The 22,478-nt window shown below is 41.0% G+C and overlaps 1 protein-coding gene across 1 annotated transcript; it reads right to left on the bottom strand.

The window, feature by feature from the left end:
* Positions 1-1,092: 1,092 nt before the first annotated feature.
* lpcat1 (lysophosphatidylcholine acyltransferase 1) lies at positions 1,093-22,273 on the bottom strand (the record flags this gene model as incomplete). The annotated part of the gene is made up of 14 exons (XM_083982541.1): positions 1,093-1,226; positions 1,993-2,134; positions 2,211-2,309; positions 3,595-3,745; positions 4,470-4,595; positions 4,687-4,769; positions 4,921-4,975; positions 5,262-5,296; positions 7,168-7,226; positions 12,964-13,024; positions 13,199-13,332; positions 14,181-14,395; positions 14,477-14,616; positions 22,187-22,273. The coding sequence occupies 14 exons, from the start codon at positions 22,271-22,273 to the stop codon at positions 1,093-1,095; spliced, it is 1,521 nt and encodes a 506-aa protein (XP_083838667.1).
* Between the last annotated feature and the right edge of the window lie 205 nt (positions 22,274-22,478).

Here is a 22,478-nt window from a genome sequence, read left to right as displayed (position 1 = left end):
TTCAGGCGACATTCAGGAGCTGCGGGGCGGTGTGAACCTGCTGGAAGCTGCCACCTGCTCTTCGACCTGGCTGACATTTTTCCTAAAACCTCTCTGCAACGTTTTGGGACAAACAATACTTGAAGCCGCCTAATGCAAACACATCATTGGCAAATATTGTGAGATTTAAGCCTTTCATTTATTTTGACATCATAATTTCGCACTCATAACCTACATAGCTTACTCATCTATATTATTTGTCCATATACATCAACATTTTTTACTATTGTCTAACAGCTAGAGCTGAGAATGTGGTTAATCAACCATGTAACACTCGGTTTGTTTGTCCTCTCCTAGTTGAATGTCAGCATGGAAAGCTTCATAAATAACTCTCAGCTCCTGTTCTGACATAGGAGTGGTTTTACTTGTAGGTTAACTTCCTGGGGTAGTATCCTGAGAGGGATTCTGGGATGCTTGATAAACGGAGGCCATGATCCTCATTAATTATCCTTGTCAAAACTTTTTTTTTCTCCTCTCAAGATTGATTGCGCTGTGTTTCTATGGCAGTGTAACAGCTGTGTAACGTAAGGAACTGTCCGTCTACCTCCCAGGGTCATCACTGAATGGCAGCGTTATGTTCTGTATGTCCTGATCATTTCTATATGATATTTCTGTATATGCATCTAATGAGGAGCAGCAGAAAAGGGAAATTCACACCTTGTGATTGTGTCCATTTGCCTGAGAACAACAGTGCTAACTTTCAACACAAAGTCAACAACGGGGCTAAAAAAGTACCCGTCCTTTTATCAACTAATGTCTTAAATATCTGTACTTCATGCATAAGAAAATACATTTAAAATAAATAATATATTCACAGAACATAAAAAAATGTCTCTTTATCTGATAATAGACTAAAAACAAATGCCCCCCCTATCCAAAAAAAAAAAAAAAGTTCAGAAGAAAAATGAAATAAAACTGAGTCCATCGTCTGTGCTACACTGATTTACACTGAACACCTGTGTTATTCTCCTTCTTTTCTTCCACTACCTGCACATGAAGGCACAGAGGTGGTAGGCAAGCCTGCAGCTCCTGGAGATGCTCTGAGTCCATCATTCAGTCATCTTTGTCGTGGCTCTGGCCGTTGCTGCGCTTTGGTCGGCCGATGCAGAATTTGCGTGGATGGTCTTTAAAGTCCAGGCAGTTCTGGACAAAGTATGGATTTTTGTCGATATAGTCCCGAAGTTCATCTAGAAAACAGAAAAAAAACAGAAATAAGTTTGTGACTGCTGTCAGGGAATTAAAGAGGTGACTGTAATCACATTTATTTGATATTAAAGGGATAGTTCAACATTTTGGCAAATTGGCCCATTGCCATAATCCCTATAGTTTTAGGAGTAGGTTTGTTACCTTTAATTGTTTTTAGAACGGCAGAGCAGAGCCGCGAGCTGCTCAGAGCTATGCTACGGAGGCTAATGGGATTTCTTGGTTTCCGTCATCAAACTCATCAAATACACAATCCAACAACTCCAAAACGCTCTGGTGGACAAGTTGTGACCTGCACATTCACCACGCTATGAGATAATAATGGAACATTACGAGACAGAGTTGTTTTCAAGGTAAATTCTCAACTGTTGGATTGTGTATTTGATGAGTTTGATGAGGGAAACCAAGAAATCCCATGAGCCTCTGTAGCATGTTTTATGGAAAAAGTAGAAAATCGCATTAAAAGTACAAGAACAGAGAACATAGACGAGCTTCAACAGTGTCTAGAAAAGACAGATGGTAGATGTAACAGAGTCTAGAAAATCAACAACAGACGGTGCTTATCCTCTCCAGTAAAGCCAAGGAGAAATCAAATGTGATAGTGACAGCACAGAGGAAACAGGAACGCAGACAGATGCCGTCAGTCATCTGCACAGTGGTCTCATACTGAACGTCCCACAGTGCCGCAATTAATCTGATGATTCTGTACTGATGCTGGAAATGTCTGTACAACCAGACTGTGGGTCTTACCATATGTGATCGTGTCCTTGTCAACTTTGTCAATCACAAGAAACAAGCACGAAAGATCCACTTCTTCCACCCCGAGCATTATCTCCAGGATAGTGGCAAGGTCTTCCTCCTGGACCTCCCCGGTCTTCTCCTTTTCATAAATCTGCACAACAAAATACATTGTCAGAGTGATGATTTAAAACCTGTATTATATCAGCCTCAGCGACTAACGCGCTCACCTTGAAGGCCAGTCTGAGGGTCTCCAGTGATTTTGCTGGTCGATGAACTGTAGACAGGGCGATGACAAAGTGTCTGACGTCTATTTGTCCATCTCCTCTCTGGGAATAAAACGATCTCAGTGAACAAATCTGATCCCAAATGAAAATGTCATTTGCTGTAAAAGTGTAATCATCTCTGGCTTTGAATTATGCAAACACAACTGGCCATATAACCTGTTACCCTTTGAAAATATCACCACTTAAAAGTGTAATTCACATTCAAGAATTTAATTTTCTCAACAGGGTTTACTGCTGATGACCTGATTTTAGAGTTGCTGAATGTATTTTGAATTTATTGTGCTGTAAATTCTGCAGTCAATGTCAGCCCAGTTCTACACATCAAACTTTCTTTATATGACCTGAAAGACAGGAAAGTAATAGCTGTGGGTGTGTGGAATCAGGGACAGTGCCCTTGTTAAACACTAAAATTCAAAGGCTCTAAAAAACCCTGCTGCATTTAAATGATCACAGAGACACCTGAAAACAGACAGTGGGCCAAAAAGTGACGCAACATTAAAAACAAAGACCCTGAGCGTGGTAAATGAAAACAAGTCATAGTATGAGGAACCTGTCAAACATCAAACAGCAAGAAAATGTCTAGGATCAAACTCGGCTTCTTAATAACCAAAGTACGAGCAGGTCAGTGATACCATCAGCTTGAATACTTTGGACCGGCTTCCTGCTACATTCTTCTCATATCATGACCTCATGAAAGGAAAACACAGCAGAATGAACTTTTCCTGCCTCCTTGCTGCTATGACAACTATTCTATTGAGTTGAGATTTCGGCTCAGGCTCAGAAATCATTAACCTTTATATTAAGTTTGGTTTTATCGTATTTTCACAACTGGCATGGAATTTAGGACCAAATTTCTTGACATCAGACCATGTTTTTTCTTTAAAATATTCAAGATTTTATTTCTTTAAACATAGTATAAAATAACTGTTTATAGGAATGTTACGTTTCTTGATTTTTTCTAAAGAGAGGAAACTGATACAGTTATTAAAGTAGCGAAATAGTTAAATGGAGCTATTCTATGTATAAGACGAGTTATGAGGTGGTTTTGGTTGTTGTTGTGTGGCATAGTGGTTGCACTGTGCATTATGCTCGTTGTGTGCAAGAATGATATGTAGATGTATCCGTTTATAAATACAGACATTTAGAAACCAAAGGTACACTACATTGGCTGAAGGAAATACAACTCAATTAAATTAACTATGTAAATGCATTTTTTATTAAGCTACATAACTTTTATTACTGTTTAGTACATCTAAATCTAAACTTTGGATTGTACCACCATGCTTATTACACTAACCTAAAATTTAAAAAAAAATTGAGCATTTACCTGGTCAAAGAGGCTGTGGACTTGTGTGAGTGTGTCTGTAACTGGCAGGTTGAGGAACTGGGCAAAGTCCTCCAAACTCAGCCTGTCTCCCTGCAGCTTCCTGGCTCTCTTGGCCTGCTCCTCAACCTCGTCTCTGGTTCCTGCTCTCAGCCTGTTATGACAAAGTAGAGCAGAAAACAGCACTGTTAACAACATGTGACACATTAATGGAATCTTCCAATGTGGTAAGCCTGTTTAATTCCCACAAAAACACATAAAAGCCTAGAATAAAAAGTGGGTGTAATAGTGTTTATGATCACAGATATGTTATCATTAGTTGTACACAGTACACATCCAGTCCCAATGCTGATTAATGAGATAACTGCTCTCATAATGGAGCTAATTAGAAAAGAAGGGTAATAAATATTCCTTTGCGGTTGGGGGTGGAGGGGTGCTTCCATACTTATGAGCTCAAATGAGAAAAACACATGTTGACGAATGATTTCATGACTAAAAAAAAACTGTGGGATTACCTATTTATAACAATTATCTTCTCTAATTAACCACATAATCACATGATATGCTCAAAGTTATCTAATATTTTAATGTGCTCCCTTGGTATAAAATCTGACTGGAGCAGTGGTTTTAACAAATACTCAGTCTTGGCAGAACATTTCTGTGACATAACACCAAACATTACCTCAGCTAATTTGAACCGACTGATTTATTAATCTTGAAAAGAACACACCTCCCTGAGTGTGTGTGTGTGTGTGTATGTGTGTGTTTCTTCCCTCTCACCACTGGGTGTCAGTGTTTCACCTTCAATTCCCCAATGTCTCGAAACGTCGACTGACCCCGTACCCAGTCCAACCAGTCAATCCAGTCTCCCAACTCACCCTAAGCGGCACACCAGCTGGTTGAACTCCAGCAGGCTGCTGCAGTCGTGAATGCTCAGTGGGCCCTTGGACAGGCCGATCTCCCGGTCCTCGAAGGACATGTTAGTGAGTGGCAGCTCCAGCGCCCTATCAGGAAGGAGGAAGAGTTCATGAGGGGCTGAATATGTGTGTGTGTTTGTGCTGATCACACACTGTAAACACACTAATACACACTTACTTTGCCATGAGCTTTCTGACATTTTTGGCGAACAGGGCGGGGTTTTCCTTCTCTTCATTTGATGGAGTATAAATAGGCAAATACTATGGAGAGAGAATAGAAACATGAATTGTATAACTGTACAATATACAACTATATATGATATATGATTATATATATCAAATTCATAACAGCAACAACATACTGTAGCAGTATTTTTGAATATCACGATGTTCACCTTTCTGATCCACTCACCTCTATTTCCAGAGGGTTATGAGGTTGGCAGAGAGTGAGCCATAGGATCTTGAACCTGGAAGATACGGAGAGCTGAGTTTTTCTACGTTCGAGAGCTTCATGGAGAGACAGATAATATGATGGATGGACACAAGACTGAACAGATGGTACTCGAGATAATGGAAGTTCCCCTACAGCATCATAACATACTCCTTTCTAATGGAAAACAGGTCACCGGTATTTTAACCATATACTGTACATAGCAGGAGGCAGTAGGAGCTGCATGTGCGTGTGCATGTGTTGTGTACTGTATGGTGTATATAAAGTGTGTAGGTGTGTGATAGAAAAGCAGAAACACTCACGCGCCAGGACCGTGCCACGTCCATGTAACAGTATCCTGTGGAGAGGAAGGAGAAGGAGGAAATGGCTCAGGACAGACACACAAACACCTCTGATGTCACTTTTATACAGATCCATTGACTCCCTGACCTCCCTGAAGTCCTTCTCAGTGGTTTGTATTTGTGTACTGGGTGTCACTTTATACATTACTTAGAATTTCTGCTGCTAAAAGCCTTAAAGGGATAGTTCAACATTTTGGCAAATTGCCATAATCCCTATAGTCTTGTTAGTAGGTGTGTTACCTTTAATTGTCTGTGTTTCTTGGTTTCCCTCATCAAACTCATTAAATACACACTCCAACAACACCAAAACGCTCTCATGGACAAGTTGTGACCTGCACATTCACCACGCTATGAGATAATAACGGAACGTTAAGAGACAGAGTTGTTTTCGAGGTAAATTCATGCAAAACCGCTGATGCACGTTCCTGTCGGGGGGCAGTTTTTCGGCAAGTAGTCTCTGCATTTGCCTCGAAAACAACTCTTGTCTCGGGATTATGGCAATGGGCCAATTTGCCAAAATGTTTAACTATCCCTTTAATAATGTGAATCTGATACTTTTTAGTTTTTAGCCCAGGACTGTAATTCCTGAATGAAGTGAAACAAGATGGAAATTTATAACTGAACATCACTGCAATTAAAACTGCACTACAAGATAAAAAGCGCAGACTTTAAAAAAAAAAAAAAAGGATTACATCTCTGCAAACTGAATAAATTACAGTGTAACGAACCAAACCACTGGAAGATGATAAATTTAACTGTGAACTTGTGATAAACTCTAAAAAGAGGATAAATACACAAACATCCATGACCATTTAGGTGGAAAATGATGGGCTGTGAATTTTCTGAATTGCCTCTGACAAAGGAGAATCAAACTGTCAGTCCATGTGTCTGTTTGTTTACCTTCTCACCTATTTATTAAAATATTATAACGCAAAGCAGTCGGCACTTTCCGCTTTGATCTGGACTCAAGGAGCCAAACAGGTGTAAACGCAGCTCAAGCGTGATAAAGTGGCACCCACAATGCGAGACTGTTCAGATAACATCACTTTTACAACAGGCCCAAACAAGACATGTGGGCTTTTTCAAGCTGATGCTATCTGCTTCTTTTCACGTAGCTGGTGCTGCTGATGCGCAGTAATAGGCTCTGACAGTAAACTCAGTCATACTGTGCTGTATATGTTTTGATTCAGCTCAGTAACAATCAGGATTTGGTGTAATTTATTTACACATCCCGTGGCTGGGTGTTGATGTAGTTTGTTTACTATCGTTTCCTGTTGCAGGTTGCGGGTTTATGAGCATATGATAAAAGATGGAGCGGATATATAATGAAAAACACAATCTGAGGACAAGTCACCCAGTTTGTGCAGTTTATCTAAGTTTTCTCACGTAAACTGCCTTTTAGTGCCACGTTGTCACTAAAGTCATAACAGTGACTACACGCAGCACAAAGGGAAAGAGACAAAAGCTTTCTAGGGAAACAAAGAAAAAGTAGGTAACAGGAACTGCATAATTCATGAGAAAGCGAGGAGAGGTGCGGAGAGAGACATGACACCCTTTCTCTGTGTGTGTGTGTGTGTGTGTGCGTGCGTGCGTGCGTGCGTGTGTGAGAAAGAGACCAAGAAAGAAGGGGAATGAAATATCATCCTACTAGAACATGAAGTCATTCAACACAAGAGAAACACATACTAACGTGACGGGAAGAAACCATTACATCACAGGTGTGTGTGTATGTCTGTGTACACAGTGTGTGTGTATGTATAGTAGTATGTATGTGGACTAAACTTGAATATGTCCAAAAGGTCAGAGGTGTCACAAGGCTGAAAAGTGAGTGGAAGTGGGCGGGCAGCACTGGATAAAGGGTTCTTACCAGTTTGTTTGGGTAGCGCAGCACCACTGGTTGTACTGGGAGCCCTGGGATGAAAGCACCTTTGAAAGACAAGAGAGGAAGGAGGTGGTGAGAAAAGAAAATGTCAACTGTATCACAACAATAAGTAAAGGAGACTGTGAAATTCCACAGTATTTGATCTCTTTACAACCACATGCACATTGACATAAAAAAAAAACTTTTGACAGACTTAAAGGGATAGTTCAACATTTTGGCAAATTGGCCCATTGCCATAATCCCTGTAGTCTTAGCAGTAGGTTCGTTACCTTTAATTGTTGCTGCAAGCTATTTTTAGAACGGCGGAGCAGAGCCGCGAGCTGCTCAGAGCTACGCTACGGAGGATAATGGGATTTCTTGGTTTCCCTCATCAAACTAATCAAATACACAATCCAACAACTCCAAAACGCTCTGGTGGACAAGTTGTGACCTGCACATTCACCACGCTATGAGATAATAACGGAACATTATGAGACAGAGTTGTTGATGATTTTTGATGAGGGAAACCAAGAAATCCCATGAGCCTCTGTAGTGTAGCTCTGAACAGCTCGCGGCTCTGCTCCACCGTTCTAAAAATAGCTTGCAGCAACAATTAAAAGTAACAAACCTACTCCTAAAACTATAGGGATTATGGCAATGGGCCAATTTGCCAAAACGTTGAACTATCCCTTTAAACTGACTTGAGGGAAAAGCATAGAAGAGGCTGAGTTGCTGCATGAGCGACAGGCTCACAACCTCTGGGTAACCTCCAGTGGCTGCAGACAGCGTCTCTATTCAAGGTCTATAATGTCCTGCTGACGACAGACGGGCTAATAGAAGTTACATACACTATTTATCACAGGACAAAGCCCTATTCAATCTACTGTGCCAGCACTGAACAGATGAGAAAGCATGTGTTAATATTATTAATGAGAATATGGCTGAAACCTTAAAGGCTCGGTTTGTTTTGGTGAATCATTTTCATAACTAATGAGCAGAACTTTGCTTATAGATTCAGGGGCATTCATTTATGGGGGATGATAATTATCTGCTAAATAATGATCAATTCAGTCAGAGCATCTTTATGATGTTTGTTGACTCATTCATTGTTATGTGCATTATTATGTGTTACAGTGTTGGGTATGGCATTTTGTGTTATGTGTACTACTGCGATGTGATGAGTACTATGAATATGTATGCTTGTCCTGAGGAGAAATAGCTGATGCAATTCAAAACCTACTGGGGATGTAACAAACAAACTTGGCACAGTGAGAGAAGCTTTAAACACAATGCTGCTAATGTGTTGGTAAAAGGCCCATTTACTTAAGTTTTTATCCTCCTACAAAATGTTTAGGTCTGGTCTGGTGAGGTATCTTCTGTCCAGGCAAAATAATACTCATGTCTAGAAATTAATTTGTAATTCTATCGATTTTTGTCCTTGTTGTTGTTGTTGTCTTCTTTTTTTCTCTGTTTCTTTGTTTCTTGTTTTTTCCTTGTCTCCCTTTTCTGCTTCTTTTCCTCTTTTATTTTTCTATTGGTTGCTCTGTTTTAGTGATTTTGTATTGGAGGGGAGGATCTTATATAAGCCCTTTGGCTTTTCCTCTCCTGAATAATTATTTGCCTTCGTATCATTAAATATAATTTTAGTTTTTATCATTGTGCATATGAATAAAAAAAAAAAAATAATAATAATTTACACATCCGGCAGACACAGAGCAACCTCAGCTTTAATTTGAAGTCTAGCTTGTGTCCACCTGAACTGGCTGTGATTGCTCTCATTCAAGCTTTGTTTTGTCGGCCCTCTCGTGCTGGGCGACGAGCACAATGGGTTTATGAAAGCTTATTCATGGAGGACGGCTACGGCTGCTGGAGACAGGGTTGATGAGAGCAGCGGACAAAAGTGAAATTGTGGAGCGTGGAACCAAAACAAGGAGCTGAGAGATGCTAAATTCTGATGCTGGTAATATCTGTAGTTTTGTTGTTACAAGCCACTCCTCCGACTTATACATTAGCAAAGAATTACTGACTGGTGCAGCTTCAACTCATTTTCTTTTTAGATTGTGTGATTATTTTAGTATTCCCAATATTTTTAAAGGAATCTAGATGACGTTTATCCGAGATGTGATCTGTTTGGTATCATTGACTGACTGAAATAAAATGACAAGTACCATTTTTAAACTGTGATTTTGAAATAAAACTGTAGAAATCTGTTGATAGATTGGTCGGGGGTGGTTGTTGCCAGACAAGAGCTTCAGCTGTCACTGCTGTCACACTAAAATTAAACATAAATATTACATCTCAGCCGGGAATTAAATAATATTGGCCTGATATCTTGGTTTTAAAAAAAGGAACATGAGAAGCATTAGTGTGATGATCACCTGTGGTAATAATATGGGACAGCAGACAGGGAGAGGGGGGTGAGGATGAAAGTGAAAGCTCCATAAAAAAGTCTTTTGAAATGAGAGACAGACTGGAGGTATCTGTAGAGCACATCATGCATAGGTGGCACCATGGACGTTAATACACACACACACACACACACACACACACTGTTGTGCTGGCAGCCAGTGAAAGGACAAAACTAGAGGAGACACGTCCAGAGAGCACTGGCTCACACGACACACAACAGACAGATCAAGCTAGACAAACACACACACACACATACGAGTGCAGAGTGTGACCAACAGGGCTTACTGGTAATGACAGAATTACAGACTGGAAGAAAGGGGATTACACAGGACAGGCAGGGAACAATGCCAGGCAACACACACACATACACACACAGAGGAGGTGAGCAGAAAAACAAGCCCAAAAAGATGGGTGACACAGTTAGGTGCCCTGTTGGGATGTCCTGTAGCATGGCCATGGACCTCCAAACCTGTTGGGTCAAGTATGAAAGTAATCTGCTCAGACATCTACACCTGGAGTTGGCAGTTATGCAGCTAACTTCATGCATTAATAATCATTACAGGCCCAGGCACACAAAATGAAACGGGCTCTGCTGAACAAAGTGATCACACAGAACTGTCTCTCTATGAATTTGCAGACACACCCCTGGCTGCCTGCAAATTACCAAAAACCACAGCCACAGACTGGTCTGGACTGTGGTTTCCACACTGCATCTGCAACTCCGCAGGATAATAACCCTCATCTGGTTTTGAGGCAGCTGACAAATTTTTGAGATCGACTAATAACTGTAACGACTGAGCTTATTATTCTGGTTTAGTTTACCTCATTGTACAATAGAAATCACACATAAATACAGCAGCTAGACAAGGTCTTTAAAAACAAAACAAAAAACAAGTAACAAAACAGAAAGTACACAAATCAAAGTAAACAATAAGCAAATAAAGAAAGTATACAATAGACTTTTAGACCGAAAAGGTGTAGGCTGAAGCTTAGCTCAGGGTTCCTACACATTTGAAATTTCCAGATTCCATACTTTTTCCAGACCCTAATTTCCAGACTTCTCGGTAAAAAAAAATCAAATTATTTGTGATATTTGAGTAAATAGATGTGGATAATATAAAAAAAAACATGCAATCATTTGTTTTCATTATTCTGAACGTGTATGCCATTATGTAACCAAGTAATTTCCTGGAGATTGTAGCTAGGTATAATAGCACATACAAAATAATTAACCCAAATAACTTCAGATAAGACCAAACCCAGATAAGTGTTAAGATAAATATATTTCCATACATAGTTTCCATTTTCCATACTTTTCCAGACCTGGAAATGTATAAAATCAAATTCCAAACTTTTTCATACTTTTTCATACTTTCCATACATGCGTAGGAACCCTGTTAGCTTATTTTGCCTACCAAATTATAAATCAAGTTATATAAAAAAAATGCAATCTGCTTGTTTCTTTTATCAACAAATAACAGAGTCAAAAAAAGAAAAGAAAAAAAATTAGAGGAAAAAAAAAACAAAAAAAGCAAGATTATGGTACTGCATGTTTTTAATTCATTCTTCAGATTATTCCATGGATTGACAGCTGTTACCGTAGCACATTTTAGTCTAGTGTTGGTTGTGATTTTTGACTTATACACATATACACACTCCTCTGAAGTGGTAATACAGTCAGGCAGCACGTTGTTGTTCATTTTGAACATAAGCTGTGCAGTTTTGAGGTCTATCCTGTTCTTTGAATTTGTGTTTTGTGAGCTAAACAGACATTTAAAAAAATACGACTATAAACAGAACTGAACACAATAGTGTCACGAGCTGTGTCTACACTGGATGCGTTCAAGCATAACGCCACATTTTCACAGCCCCCTGATCTCAGCACACAATCACTGGAGTTATGAGGCCGACGACAGATGAGTGAAGCCTATCTGTTCCATCACACGCACGTGAGACAGATGACACACAGCTGAAACACTTCCTGTGTTGACATGTAAGAATCTACTGCCATGCACGGTGCTCTGCTAGGCTGTGCACATGTGCAGCCATGCTTTGGGCTAAGCAAGTTGACCTACTGACAGTGACAGTTTAGGCATGCAGATGTTTAGCAGGTATAGTGTTTACCATCAATGTAGGAGCCGCATTTAAGTTTCCTTAAAGGGATAGTTCAACATTTTGGCAAATTGGTCCATTACCATAATCTCTAAAAGGAGCACAGTAGGTTCGTTACCTTTAATTGTCGGTGCAAGCTATTTTTAGAATGGCGGAGCAGAGCCGCGAGCTGCTCAGAGCTACGCTACAGAGGCTAGTGGGATTTCTTGGTTTCCCTCATCAAACTCATCAAATACACAATCCAACAACTCCAAAACGCTCTTGTGGACAAGTTGTGACCTGCACATTCACCACGCTATGAGATAATAACGGAACGTTACGAGACAGAGTTGTTTTCGAGGCACTCAAGAGACTGCTCGCCATTCTAAAAAAACTGCAAAACCGTCATTGACCGCAGTCAGGCACAGCACAGTTTTTGTATTGTCGCTTTCCTATCATTTAATTGTTTTGCAATAAACAAAGTTATCATCCCACATTACTCTCCCAACCTTCCTTTTGTTTTACATATGCGCTTCTGCACATCAAGCACTTTGTCCTTTTAATAGTGGCAAAAAGTGGCAATAGGAGCAGACTACAATATTCATTACCTAAGTTTAACATGTTAGAATGCTAACCTTTGCTAACAAGCACCAATCACAAAGTTTGAAAGGCTGGCTGACTGGCTGGCTGGCTGGCTGGCTGGATGGATGGATGGATACTGTATAATTTATGAATCCACATAGAGATAAATTGTTGGCATAAAAAAAAGAATGTGGCTGAAACTTAAGCTCCACTGAAAGAACGAAAAAGCGAGACTGGCTTCCCTTCAACAACAACAACAGTGTAATTATAGCAGATAGAAGATTTAGTGCGGCTAGAATCAATATTGTTATAATAACAACCCATCACATGAAGAACATGAAAGGTGATGCTCATGGTGATTTATCCAACACCCTGAGTCTTGACTAAAAAAACTCAAATAAACACACTTTTTTGTAGGTTGCAGCTCCCAACTGCAGATATAAGTCAATGCTACCTCCCAACAGCTGGATTTATAAATAAACAATTCGCCTTAGTGATAATAATGTATGTCATTGTTATGTTCACAGCTTGTTTCCACTGTCCCCGAGTGGCCCAGGGTTTAAGGTCGCTGCAATTTTCGCTCCATTCGTGTAATGATAAGTGACAGTGACACTGCACTTTAATGCAATCTGACATAAGGTGAGGACACACGCACAAGCAAACACACCTTCCATCTGGTTTCAAGATCAGCCTAAAGCATGAAGGGGTCTGAACACATACCAGCCTTGAATAAGATGAGACCCGACCTGTTGGTGCACGTCCCCTCTGGAAATATCATTATCTGGAACAAACAAATACACATTAAAGTACACACACACACACAACTGAATGCATATGGCCTTGAACCGTGTGAACTGTGACTCTCTGTATTTATGTTATCACCTTTCAATTCTCAGGTGGTGTGAGCCAAGCTGAGGTCCTGCGTGTGTTTGTGTGTGTATTCTCATTCACATACCTGGGGCCACTCCCCTCCAGATTGTGCTCTGCGCTTTATTTCCTCTACAGTTTTCCTCCTGGAGTCCTGGTCCGACCGAAACACAAACACCGGCCGGATGTAGCTGATCAGAGCTGAGAGGACGGTGATGAAGAGTCAGTGTTGGATGTTTGCCAGGACAAAAACAAACCACCCCAAATAATACATTTATCTTCAGACGTTTTCAACTAAAAGCGAAAACAGTTCTTGCATTAACTAAACATCCACTTAATTGACAAGGCTACTGTAATCACCCACTGAAATAGTTTAAAGTCAAAAGAAAAAAAGAAAGGATTACGTGAAATTAAGGATCACAATTTTTTTCATATACATCTTTATATTTGTATTAAAATTATATATTCATGTGCCACCCACCAAATGTAAACAGTTAATGCTGCAAGGAGACACTGCTCAACACAGTTTACAGTAAAAAGCTCAAATATCGGCTTCAGTACAACTAGAGATCTTTTTAAAAATCTGATTCTGAATACATTTTCAGATATTGCAAATAATAGATTTTCAACATTTTAAATATGCAACTGCATTATTTTAATTGACACAGGACTTATCCTCCTCAACACAGGTAGTTAATTACTCATCAACAGAACTGCCACATTTAAACGTAGTGAAATATTCCTTTAAAATGCATCAGAAACTGTGACTGTGCAGTCCATCAGTCTACATACCGTAGCCACTGTTTGACCATATGTGTGCATTTCTCAGTGTGCTTGAAACCTGAATTTAAAGTTCAATATGAACATTTCATTTAATTCTGATACAGCCTAACAACTCTTACATATATTTTCATATTACAGTCTGTTCTCCTTCTCCTCAGCATTTTGCATTAAATGGAGAGTATGCTACATCCTGTTACTGCCCTGTACTGCAACTCTATTGTTTGTTTTATTTCTTTCAGTAAACTTTCGGGTTGTAGTTATAGTTGTAGGAAATGTGCTTTACTCACTCCCCCAGACAGGAATGCTCCTGCTCTCCAGTTTCGTGACGATGGAGCACATGGTCATGGTGACTGGGATGGCATCAAAGTAGGTGGAGTGCGGCGCCACGGTGAGGATGGGAACTTCAGAGGGCGGAGCTCGTTCCCCTTTCACCTTGATCCAGTGGAAACCTCCGCAAAACCACATGGTCCGCATGATCACTCGCAGACTCACATCTACAAACCTGGGACAAAGAGGTACGTGATGTTTGGATGCTGCAACATTTCACATTTCTGTGTAATCCCAGACACACACACACACACACCTTCTCCACCATGACTGTGGCTCGATGACAAACTCAGAACGTCCCAGAGAGGCTGTGAAGGCAAAGGGCCAGGCCAGCAGCATGAAGAAAGACACCAGCAGCAGCCGCACGGGAAACACCGTGAGCGACATCAGTCCTATCTGATAGAGAGAGTGACAGAAAGAGAGAGATAGGGAGAGAGATAATATGCGAGAATGTACGTGAGAAAGATTAAAAAAAGGACACATGAATGAACAGTCACCGGTGCATCTCCACAAACCAGCTGTCAAACAACAGTAACTCCGGGTCTTCAACATACTGTACATTCCTATACAGTACAGTGAGAAGACGCCTCCAAATCCTACAGGGTCAAGAGGACACGACGCACATTCCAGCTGTGCCTACAGGAAGGAACAAACATCGGCTACATCACCCACACCCACACATGCATGCACACACACGCTCTGAACACACTTTCCCAGTTAGGAATCTCTGGAGCTGACCGGCTTGTATGTCTAATATTGACTTGTTTACATATCAGTACTAGAGTTCTCTACCAATAGAGGATGTTGATGTTAATAGAGGTGAGACTGTGTTTGAATCTGAATAGTGAAAAGAAAGAAGAATGAAATCTCGGCTTCACTTGAGCATCATTTTGACCCTGTGGGAATCTATTATCACAATATCTGTGTCTCTATACAATATTATTGCAGTATGATGCTATATATTGCGCTTTATTCGCTTTTTTCAACTGCAAATGTCTCACAATGAAAACTTTGTTAACATTTGTTTTTTTCTAAGATAAACTTCTTAGTCTGTTCAGATTGTATATGTATTTACTTAGTGGACAGTGCACGTCAATGGACATTTCTGTAAATGCGCCAGTGTCAGCCGGAGGCTAATTTACAACTGCAGTCCTCCGGCATTATGTTAAAAGGACCTCAAGCCATTAAAGTACACAAAGGTCATAATACATAAGGACACATGGGGACACAAAAATTTGGGACATCCACAGAAATACAACATATCCATGTGGGAAACAGAAACCATACCAACCGACAGATACCTGGCATGCCTATATCGATACAATATCGCCATGCAAAAATATCGCTATACTATTTTTTCCGGATCCCTACTGTACAGACATTTTTTCAAAATCCAAACACAAAAATTCCCAATGAAAGTGACATATTTTGAATTATGTTGTGATTGCATCACAACCATTATCTTCAAATATCTTATGTAGATTCATTATTGACAAAGAAAAACTTGTAAAGCCGATTTCAGAGCTCACAACACAGTGGGACACCATCAGTCCATCCAGTGGCTGTTGAGATCCAACTTTAATGCAAAGTGAGACGTGCTGGTGGAGCTGTATGAGGGCGGGGTGGGGGGGCAGATTAACATCTCCACCTCTCGAGTCATGGCTTTAACACAGCTAGGGGTTAGAAGGCTCCTTTGATTTCAATCATTTATGCATTTTTAACAGCTTTTGTGTCAAAACAGCTTTTTCTTACTTGAAAGTCAGTTATTCATTTATAACGTTCTCTCTTATAATGATGGACTCAAGTAAGTTACATCTGTCATTTTATCAGTTTTATCTCCTGGTATTTTTTGTTGTTGTTGTTTGTGTAAGTGCTTTTGTATTTACAAAAAAAAAAAAAAAAAGCAAGCACCAGTCAGGAACCTCTTGAACAAGATGATACAATTTGAGGACCAATACCTTTGTTTGGCGAGAAAAAAATCTTTTGCGAAACACCACAGAGATTTTTACTGTATAAACAGTCAGTTAGGAAATAAGTGAAGGCAACTCTACAAACACCGTTAGACTGAGTTCACCCTTTGACCGTGCAGTTTGAGTCCGGTCACTGAAACACAGTTTATTAAAGCCAGAGTGAAAAATGAGACGTCAGCTGACTGGAGCCGTCATGCCTTTTCTCTTACTGTGTAATGAGAGAGATGTGGTGCGTGTGCACGTGTGTGTACTAACAGGGTCAAGATGTCACGGCCTACAATGTAAATTCAGACTGTGTGACATTTTAAGCTTCCTCCTCCTCCTCCTCCTCCTCCTCCTCCTCGTCACCCACCCTCCGACCCCCGGCCCATCTCTCCATCCCGCACTTTGATCGCGCTCCTCCCCGCCCACTTTACAGTACTCTCCTGTCCCAGAGGGATTCCTCTCCTCATCCATCCATCCATCAATCTCTCACTCCCTCTGTCTGTTTGCTCAGCAGCACCTTCATTCATCATGCTGCCCTCCCATCAACTGTTTTCCTCCTCCTATATGCATCAATGTGCTCCTTGTCATCACTCTGGGGAATCATCTCCAACCTCCCTCCCTTCCTGTCCTGTCTTTCCTTTCTTCCTTGTGCATTTCTCTCCCTGGATGAGCCCAGGTGCACACTGCAGGGCTGTATTAATAAATAAACAGTAATGGGGGTGATTTATGATGCTCGTACGCCTCTCCCGCCCTCCCCACCCCCACGCCTGACGCATGGCACACTCATCATCAGAGCTTAACGAATCCATCTGGGAGGATCTGCTGACATTTTCTCAGGAGGAGGCATGAGAATAAGTTGGGGGCGGGGCAGGGGGGGGGGGGGGGGGGGGGTTTATAGTGTCTTTATGTACCTGCATAAAACACAACCAGAGCATCCACTGCTGTGCTGAGGGTTTGAGATTTACTATAAAAATACACTTCAGAATGTTTTGACACTAAAAATATACAAAAGTGTATTTTGGGCTCACACGTCCTCAACTCTAATATAAAAGAAACTTTGAAGTTTTATTGTCTGTGTGCAATAAACTGTTCCTGTTACATATCCAAACAGAAAAGTGAGTCCTCTCTAAAAAGCTCCGTCTCCTGTGGAGAAGTATTGTTAAAGGGGCAGTTAACACACAAAGACCAGTTTACTAGTGACCAGGAGCATCGGTGCTGTGAATAGATACTAGTTTTATATGGTTTTCTGGGACTGAGGAATGATCTCAACAACACAATAGTGTACCAATTAAAAAAAAGAAAAACATCTTTTTTGAAACAGCCAAAACATGTCTATCACTTCAGATATGAGAAGCGCCCCACTGCCACAGGATGTTGCAGCTCTACTAGATGTCACAGATATTTTATCAGCTCGCAGCTATTTGACCGTGATCTCACTGTTCAGATAAAATACCATCTCACAATACCATACTATGTTTTCACACAGAATTCAATAGTATTTAAAAAACATATCTTATGCGTCCTGAATGACTTGAAAATGTTGTGATTATTTTCGCAGATATTGTGACATTTCATAAAAAGCATAAATGTATAAACATGATTGTCATGTCATATCGGGTCTTATTCTAAAGAAGCATGTTCCTTTGTGTCTGGAGAATGAGATTTGTAGGCTTAATCTAGAATTGCTCTAAGCCATAGGGGATTTCAATTAATAATTCAGCTTTTAAACTTTTTCTGTATTCATTTGTTTTCTGAATGTCTTTTACATCTGTTTATAACAAACTGGATCTCCAAAGAGGAAGTGACAAAACTATTGAGATAACTCCACTTTGATCTGATTTATAGAAGTAAAGATTAATTACTTCTGTAAGTAGGATGTTACACTGTATGAGTGAAACCATAAAAAGCTACAAAGGCCAAAAGCGATTGTGCTAATGTCTACTGCTAATGGTTGTGCAGACAAAAGAGCCGCAAATGTGTTTTGACCTGAGGGGAGGCTTTAGAGCCATTCTGTTGTATGTTAAATATTCACAAGTCTCCGGGAAAGCATGATGGCCCTATTGTCTCCCACCACACAAACACAAACACCTTCTGTTTGGGACGTACGGCACCATTAAAGCTGTCAGGGGCCATTAAGTCACGGAGCCATTCAGCTCGTCCTGCAGCACGTCCGTTCTCTAAACACACACTCGATGTCGTTCAGCTGCGCTGCAACGCAAACACAGACATACAAGCGTGCATAACATGAAAAGACAAACATCTGACATACCATCACCTATAAAATACACACAATGGTGGTGGCTGCCTCACCCAGCGGGGCAGACAATAACAGGATGTTCCAGAGAGATGCAGCTCCATCACAGCGCTTGTTTTCTATCATATCATCATTCCTTAAAGCTTATTTGAAATATTTGACTCTAATTTATTATCCGCTAAGTTTTAACATGATGCCATTTATTTGCAGTGTGGGAATCGTATCCAGTTTTTTTTTTTAACAATCAATGTCACCTGCCATTGGCTGGAGCTATGCTAACCATGTTCTGTATTGACCATGGAGCTTTGGCGATTTGTCAAGTAATCAATAAAATGATTGGGAGAAGACTAATCAGCAACTGTTTCTATAATCAATTCCAAGAGAAAATGTCAAATGATTTCAATTTACTGCTTTTTTTTTAGTGTTACATCAAAGTTAATGCGTATGTTAAGGTTTTAAAATGTTGTAATGTTATAATGTGGAGGGAAATCTTCTTCACAGTTTCAAACTATCAATTCAAATTATTTTCAGATCAGGGCTGGTGCAGTGTTACCTACTTTTCCACAGCCATGCCAGATAACATCCACCTCCCCTGAGCAGCGTGGCCCAGCTCACTTTTAACTGCTCTATACCCTGTAGTGAGGTCTAATTGCTCCTGGCTAATTGTTTCCAATGAGCTGAGGGAAGGCTGCTCTGATTTCCACCTGGAGGCTCAAGAGGCTCTCAACCTGTCCCTCTGTTTGTCATGTTTCCAGTGTACAGATAAAGGTCAAAGCCAAAGGTGGCAGAACCTGTTATTCTCACCCCGGCCATTCAATATTAGTCTTTCTTTACAACTAAAATGCCTGCTGGTCACTTTTTCACTTTTAGCTTTTAGAAAGGAGCTGTAGCAGACACTACGCTCAAGACTAATTTTTTTTTTAAGTCAATTATTGTATACAGTTGCTGATATTTGAGGGGGGGTTCCCAATGCGGGCTGGTGATAGTGCAGCTCTGTTGGATTTCACAGGAATTTGGTCGGTGAGCTGAAGAGCTGGCAGCCACATCTGTCTGATGTTCACTGTTCAGCAATGTGTGACTCAGCTGGAATGAGCGCTACTGTCTGTCCGTCTGTTTCACTTGCTGACCTAGTTGGTCAACGGTGCTGCTGATCATGTTTGCTGGAAGTTAGAAAACCTGTTTCCAGCAGGAGCGCGTCCACATGCCAGGAGGAGTAATGTGTCTCCTCTCCCTACAACAAACACACACAAGAAGGCACACAGTTTTGCATGTCATATAGATCTAGGGTGTAACACTTTTGTTCAGGTGTGTGTTGTGTTTGTTTACATGTATTGTGTGTTGCGACCAAGTCTTCATGGACTGGTGAAGTGGAAAAAAACAAAAAAACACACCTCACTGCTACATTAGGAGGCAGTGGGAGGTCTGTGTGAACCAGATAGTGAAACACACATGGTCCAGTTTACATCAACTGGACGCTACCGTTTACAATCTACTAACCTACAACGGAAAAACTGACAAAGACCTGTACTAATAAAGTCATTCTTGCAGCAGGAACAATGGTTGCCACATCCAGCAGGCCAGGCTGAAGTGGTTAGAAACTTCTCACAAAAGCCAAGATTTTAAAAGTATGGTCACAGGAAAAGGCAGCAGGCCTGGCTTTACCACTTGTCTCAGCGCAGCGTAATTGTTAGGAGCCGACTGCCAGGGACCTCTGGGCCCCGGAGCTACGGGGAAACGGATAAAACTGATAGTGGCAGAGCAGAGGGAGTGCACTCCTCCTTTTGTCTAACTGTACGATTGCACAAAATATGAGGTGTTTCTACACAAAAGTACTCTGTTAAAGGGATAGTTCAACATTTTGGCAAATTGGCCCATTGCCATAATCCTTATAGTTTTAGGAGTAGGTTTGTTACCTTTATTTATTTTTACAACGGCAGAGCAAAGCCGCAAGCTGCTCAGAGCTACGCTATGGAGGCTAATGGGATTTCTTGGTTTCCCTCATCAAACTCATCAAATACACAATCCAACAACTCCAAAACGTTCTGGTGGACAAGTTGTGACCTGCACATTCACCACGCTATGAGATAATAACGGAACGTTACGAGACAGAGTTGTTTTCAAGGCAAATGCAGAGATTGCTTGCCAAGAAACGGCCCCCAACAGGAACATACATCAGCGGTTTTGCATGAATTTAACTCTAAAACAACTCGGTCTCGAGACTATAGGGATTATGGCAATGGGCCAATTTGTCAAAAATGTTGAACTGTCCCTTTAATTGTTTCCTATGGATTTGAGCTACAGTTTCATCTCTGGAGTGCTTTCAAGTTAATCTACACTGTTTAGAAAAAAAAAAAAACTAACCCAGCTGGGTGATGCTATCCCATCACCCTGTCAATCACACTACATTAGCAATATGTGTCCAGGACAGTCAAGTTGTCCGCAGACCTCACCAATCACTACGCACCAAACTCCATTGATCCATCAGGGGTTGATTGATGAAGAGGTAGCTCAGCCTGACCGCCTGTCCTCCAGCAGAGAGATCCCATCGATCCTGATGGTTGATTTAGGACGTAGCCACAGCTCTCCATGCGTAGAAGCTCAACCAGCGCCTCGCCATCCACCTGCATGTTTCATGTTTAGCCTACAGCAGAGGCCCCTTCTACTATCATAAACACTGTAACCTTAACCCAAACATTTCCTAAAACAATAAGCCACTCTCACTGGGAGCTGGTGGAGTCTAATGAGGACTATAATAAGTTTATGTGAAACTTGGCCAGATGTCAGCTTGCCCCCCCCACACCCTGTGCTAACAACCATGTAAAAACACTGTGAGCTGCACATTGCAGCTGGACGAGTCAAAAAGAAACAGCCACAAACAAGAGAGCATGCAGGAAGAAGTCAGGTGCATGTGACCCTGATTATCATGAGTGAGTGTGACAGTTTGAACGGTGCAATAAAAATAACTGTGGGGCTACAGTTCCCATTGTTAGCAGCTGTGCAGGTCCAAAATCTGATGCAAATATCTGACTTGCAAATTTGGTCAATCAAGGTTCAACCCTGGCTTTTTTTGCAGAGCCATCCAGGAACATCTGGGCTAGCAGCTGCTCTTATAAAATGACACCACACATTTCACACAACACTTACAATGGAGAAAAATGGTCCACATGGCTGCTACGTATGATAGGTGACCCAGAAATGGTTTATTCTGTAGATTCAAAACTATAAAATGAAGTGAATGATGGTCCTGGTAGTTTTATCTACCTATTCAAGGTTAAAAAAGAAGAATAAACTTCTGTTAGCCTAAGACTTGTAATCTGTATTGTATTAGCTTATCAAATAGTAAACAACCTAAGAAAATAATAATAAGAGGTGAGTGAGTGAATGATTTGCTGAACACGTGGTTTTGATGTCAGCCTGTGTGGACCTGTGTGTGTTGAGTCTTGCACTCACCTCATCATCACACAGAGGAACCATATGTCACAGATAGTCCCAACCCTGGGGCTCTCCTCTGAAGTCTGAAGAACTTTTTTTTTCCAAGTTAAGTGGCATAACATTAACACATTAGCCTACATCAGAGTGTAAACTGACCCACGGGGAGGTGTGTGTATGTGTGTGTCAGCCCTAACAAGGTGGGCATTGGTTAGGTGTAGTAGACAGACAACGACACAGAGGAGGAAGTTCGGGGTAGTTTCAGACGACGCAGGACTGTGAAACTATAGAAAACTCATTTATCAACCGTCATATTTTCTTGTCTTACCTTTATCTTCTCCGTCATAGTGAATGTCAGCTCGTGGACGAAGGGGTTTCGACCCATCCTGGCGGGACAGCTGTCTGACCTCTTCATTGCTGACAACTTGACACCCGCAGAGAAAGGAAAGAGAGGAGAAGTCGAGTCCAAAATGTCCCGTTGTAAATAGTTGTTTTTACTGCGTTGGACAGACTGTTCCTCAGTAGGCTGCTCACTCCACCTTCCTACAACTGGCGGAGAGAGACTGATGCTGGAGGGAGGAGTGGCTCACCGCTCACTTACGTCAAGCTAGCAGCAAGAA

The sequence above is a fragment of the Trachurus trachurus genome (assembly GCF_905171665.1).
Source record: "Trachurus trachurus genome assembly, chromosome: 11".
Lineage (NCBI taxonomy): Eukaryota > Metazoa > Chordata > Actinopteri > Carangiformes > Carangidae > Trachurus > Trachurus trachurus.
Note: the sequence above shows the minus strand (reverse complement) of the source record. Positions and strands in the feature narration are given on the sequence as shown.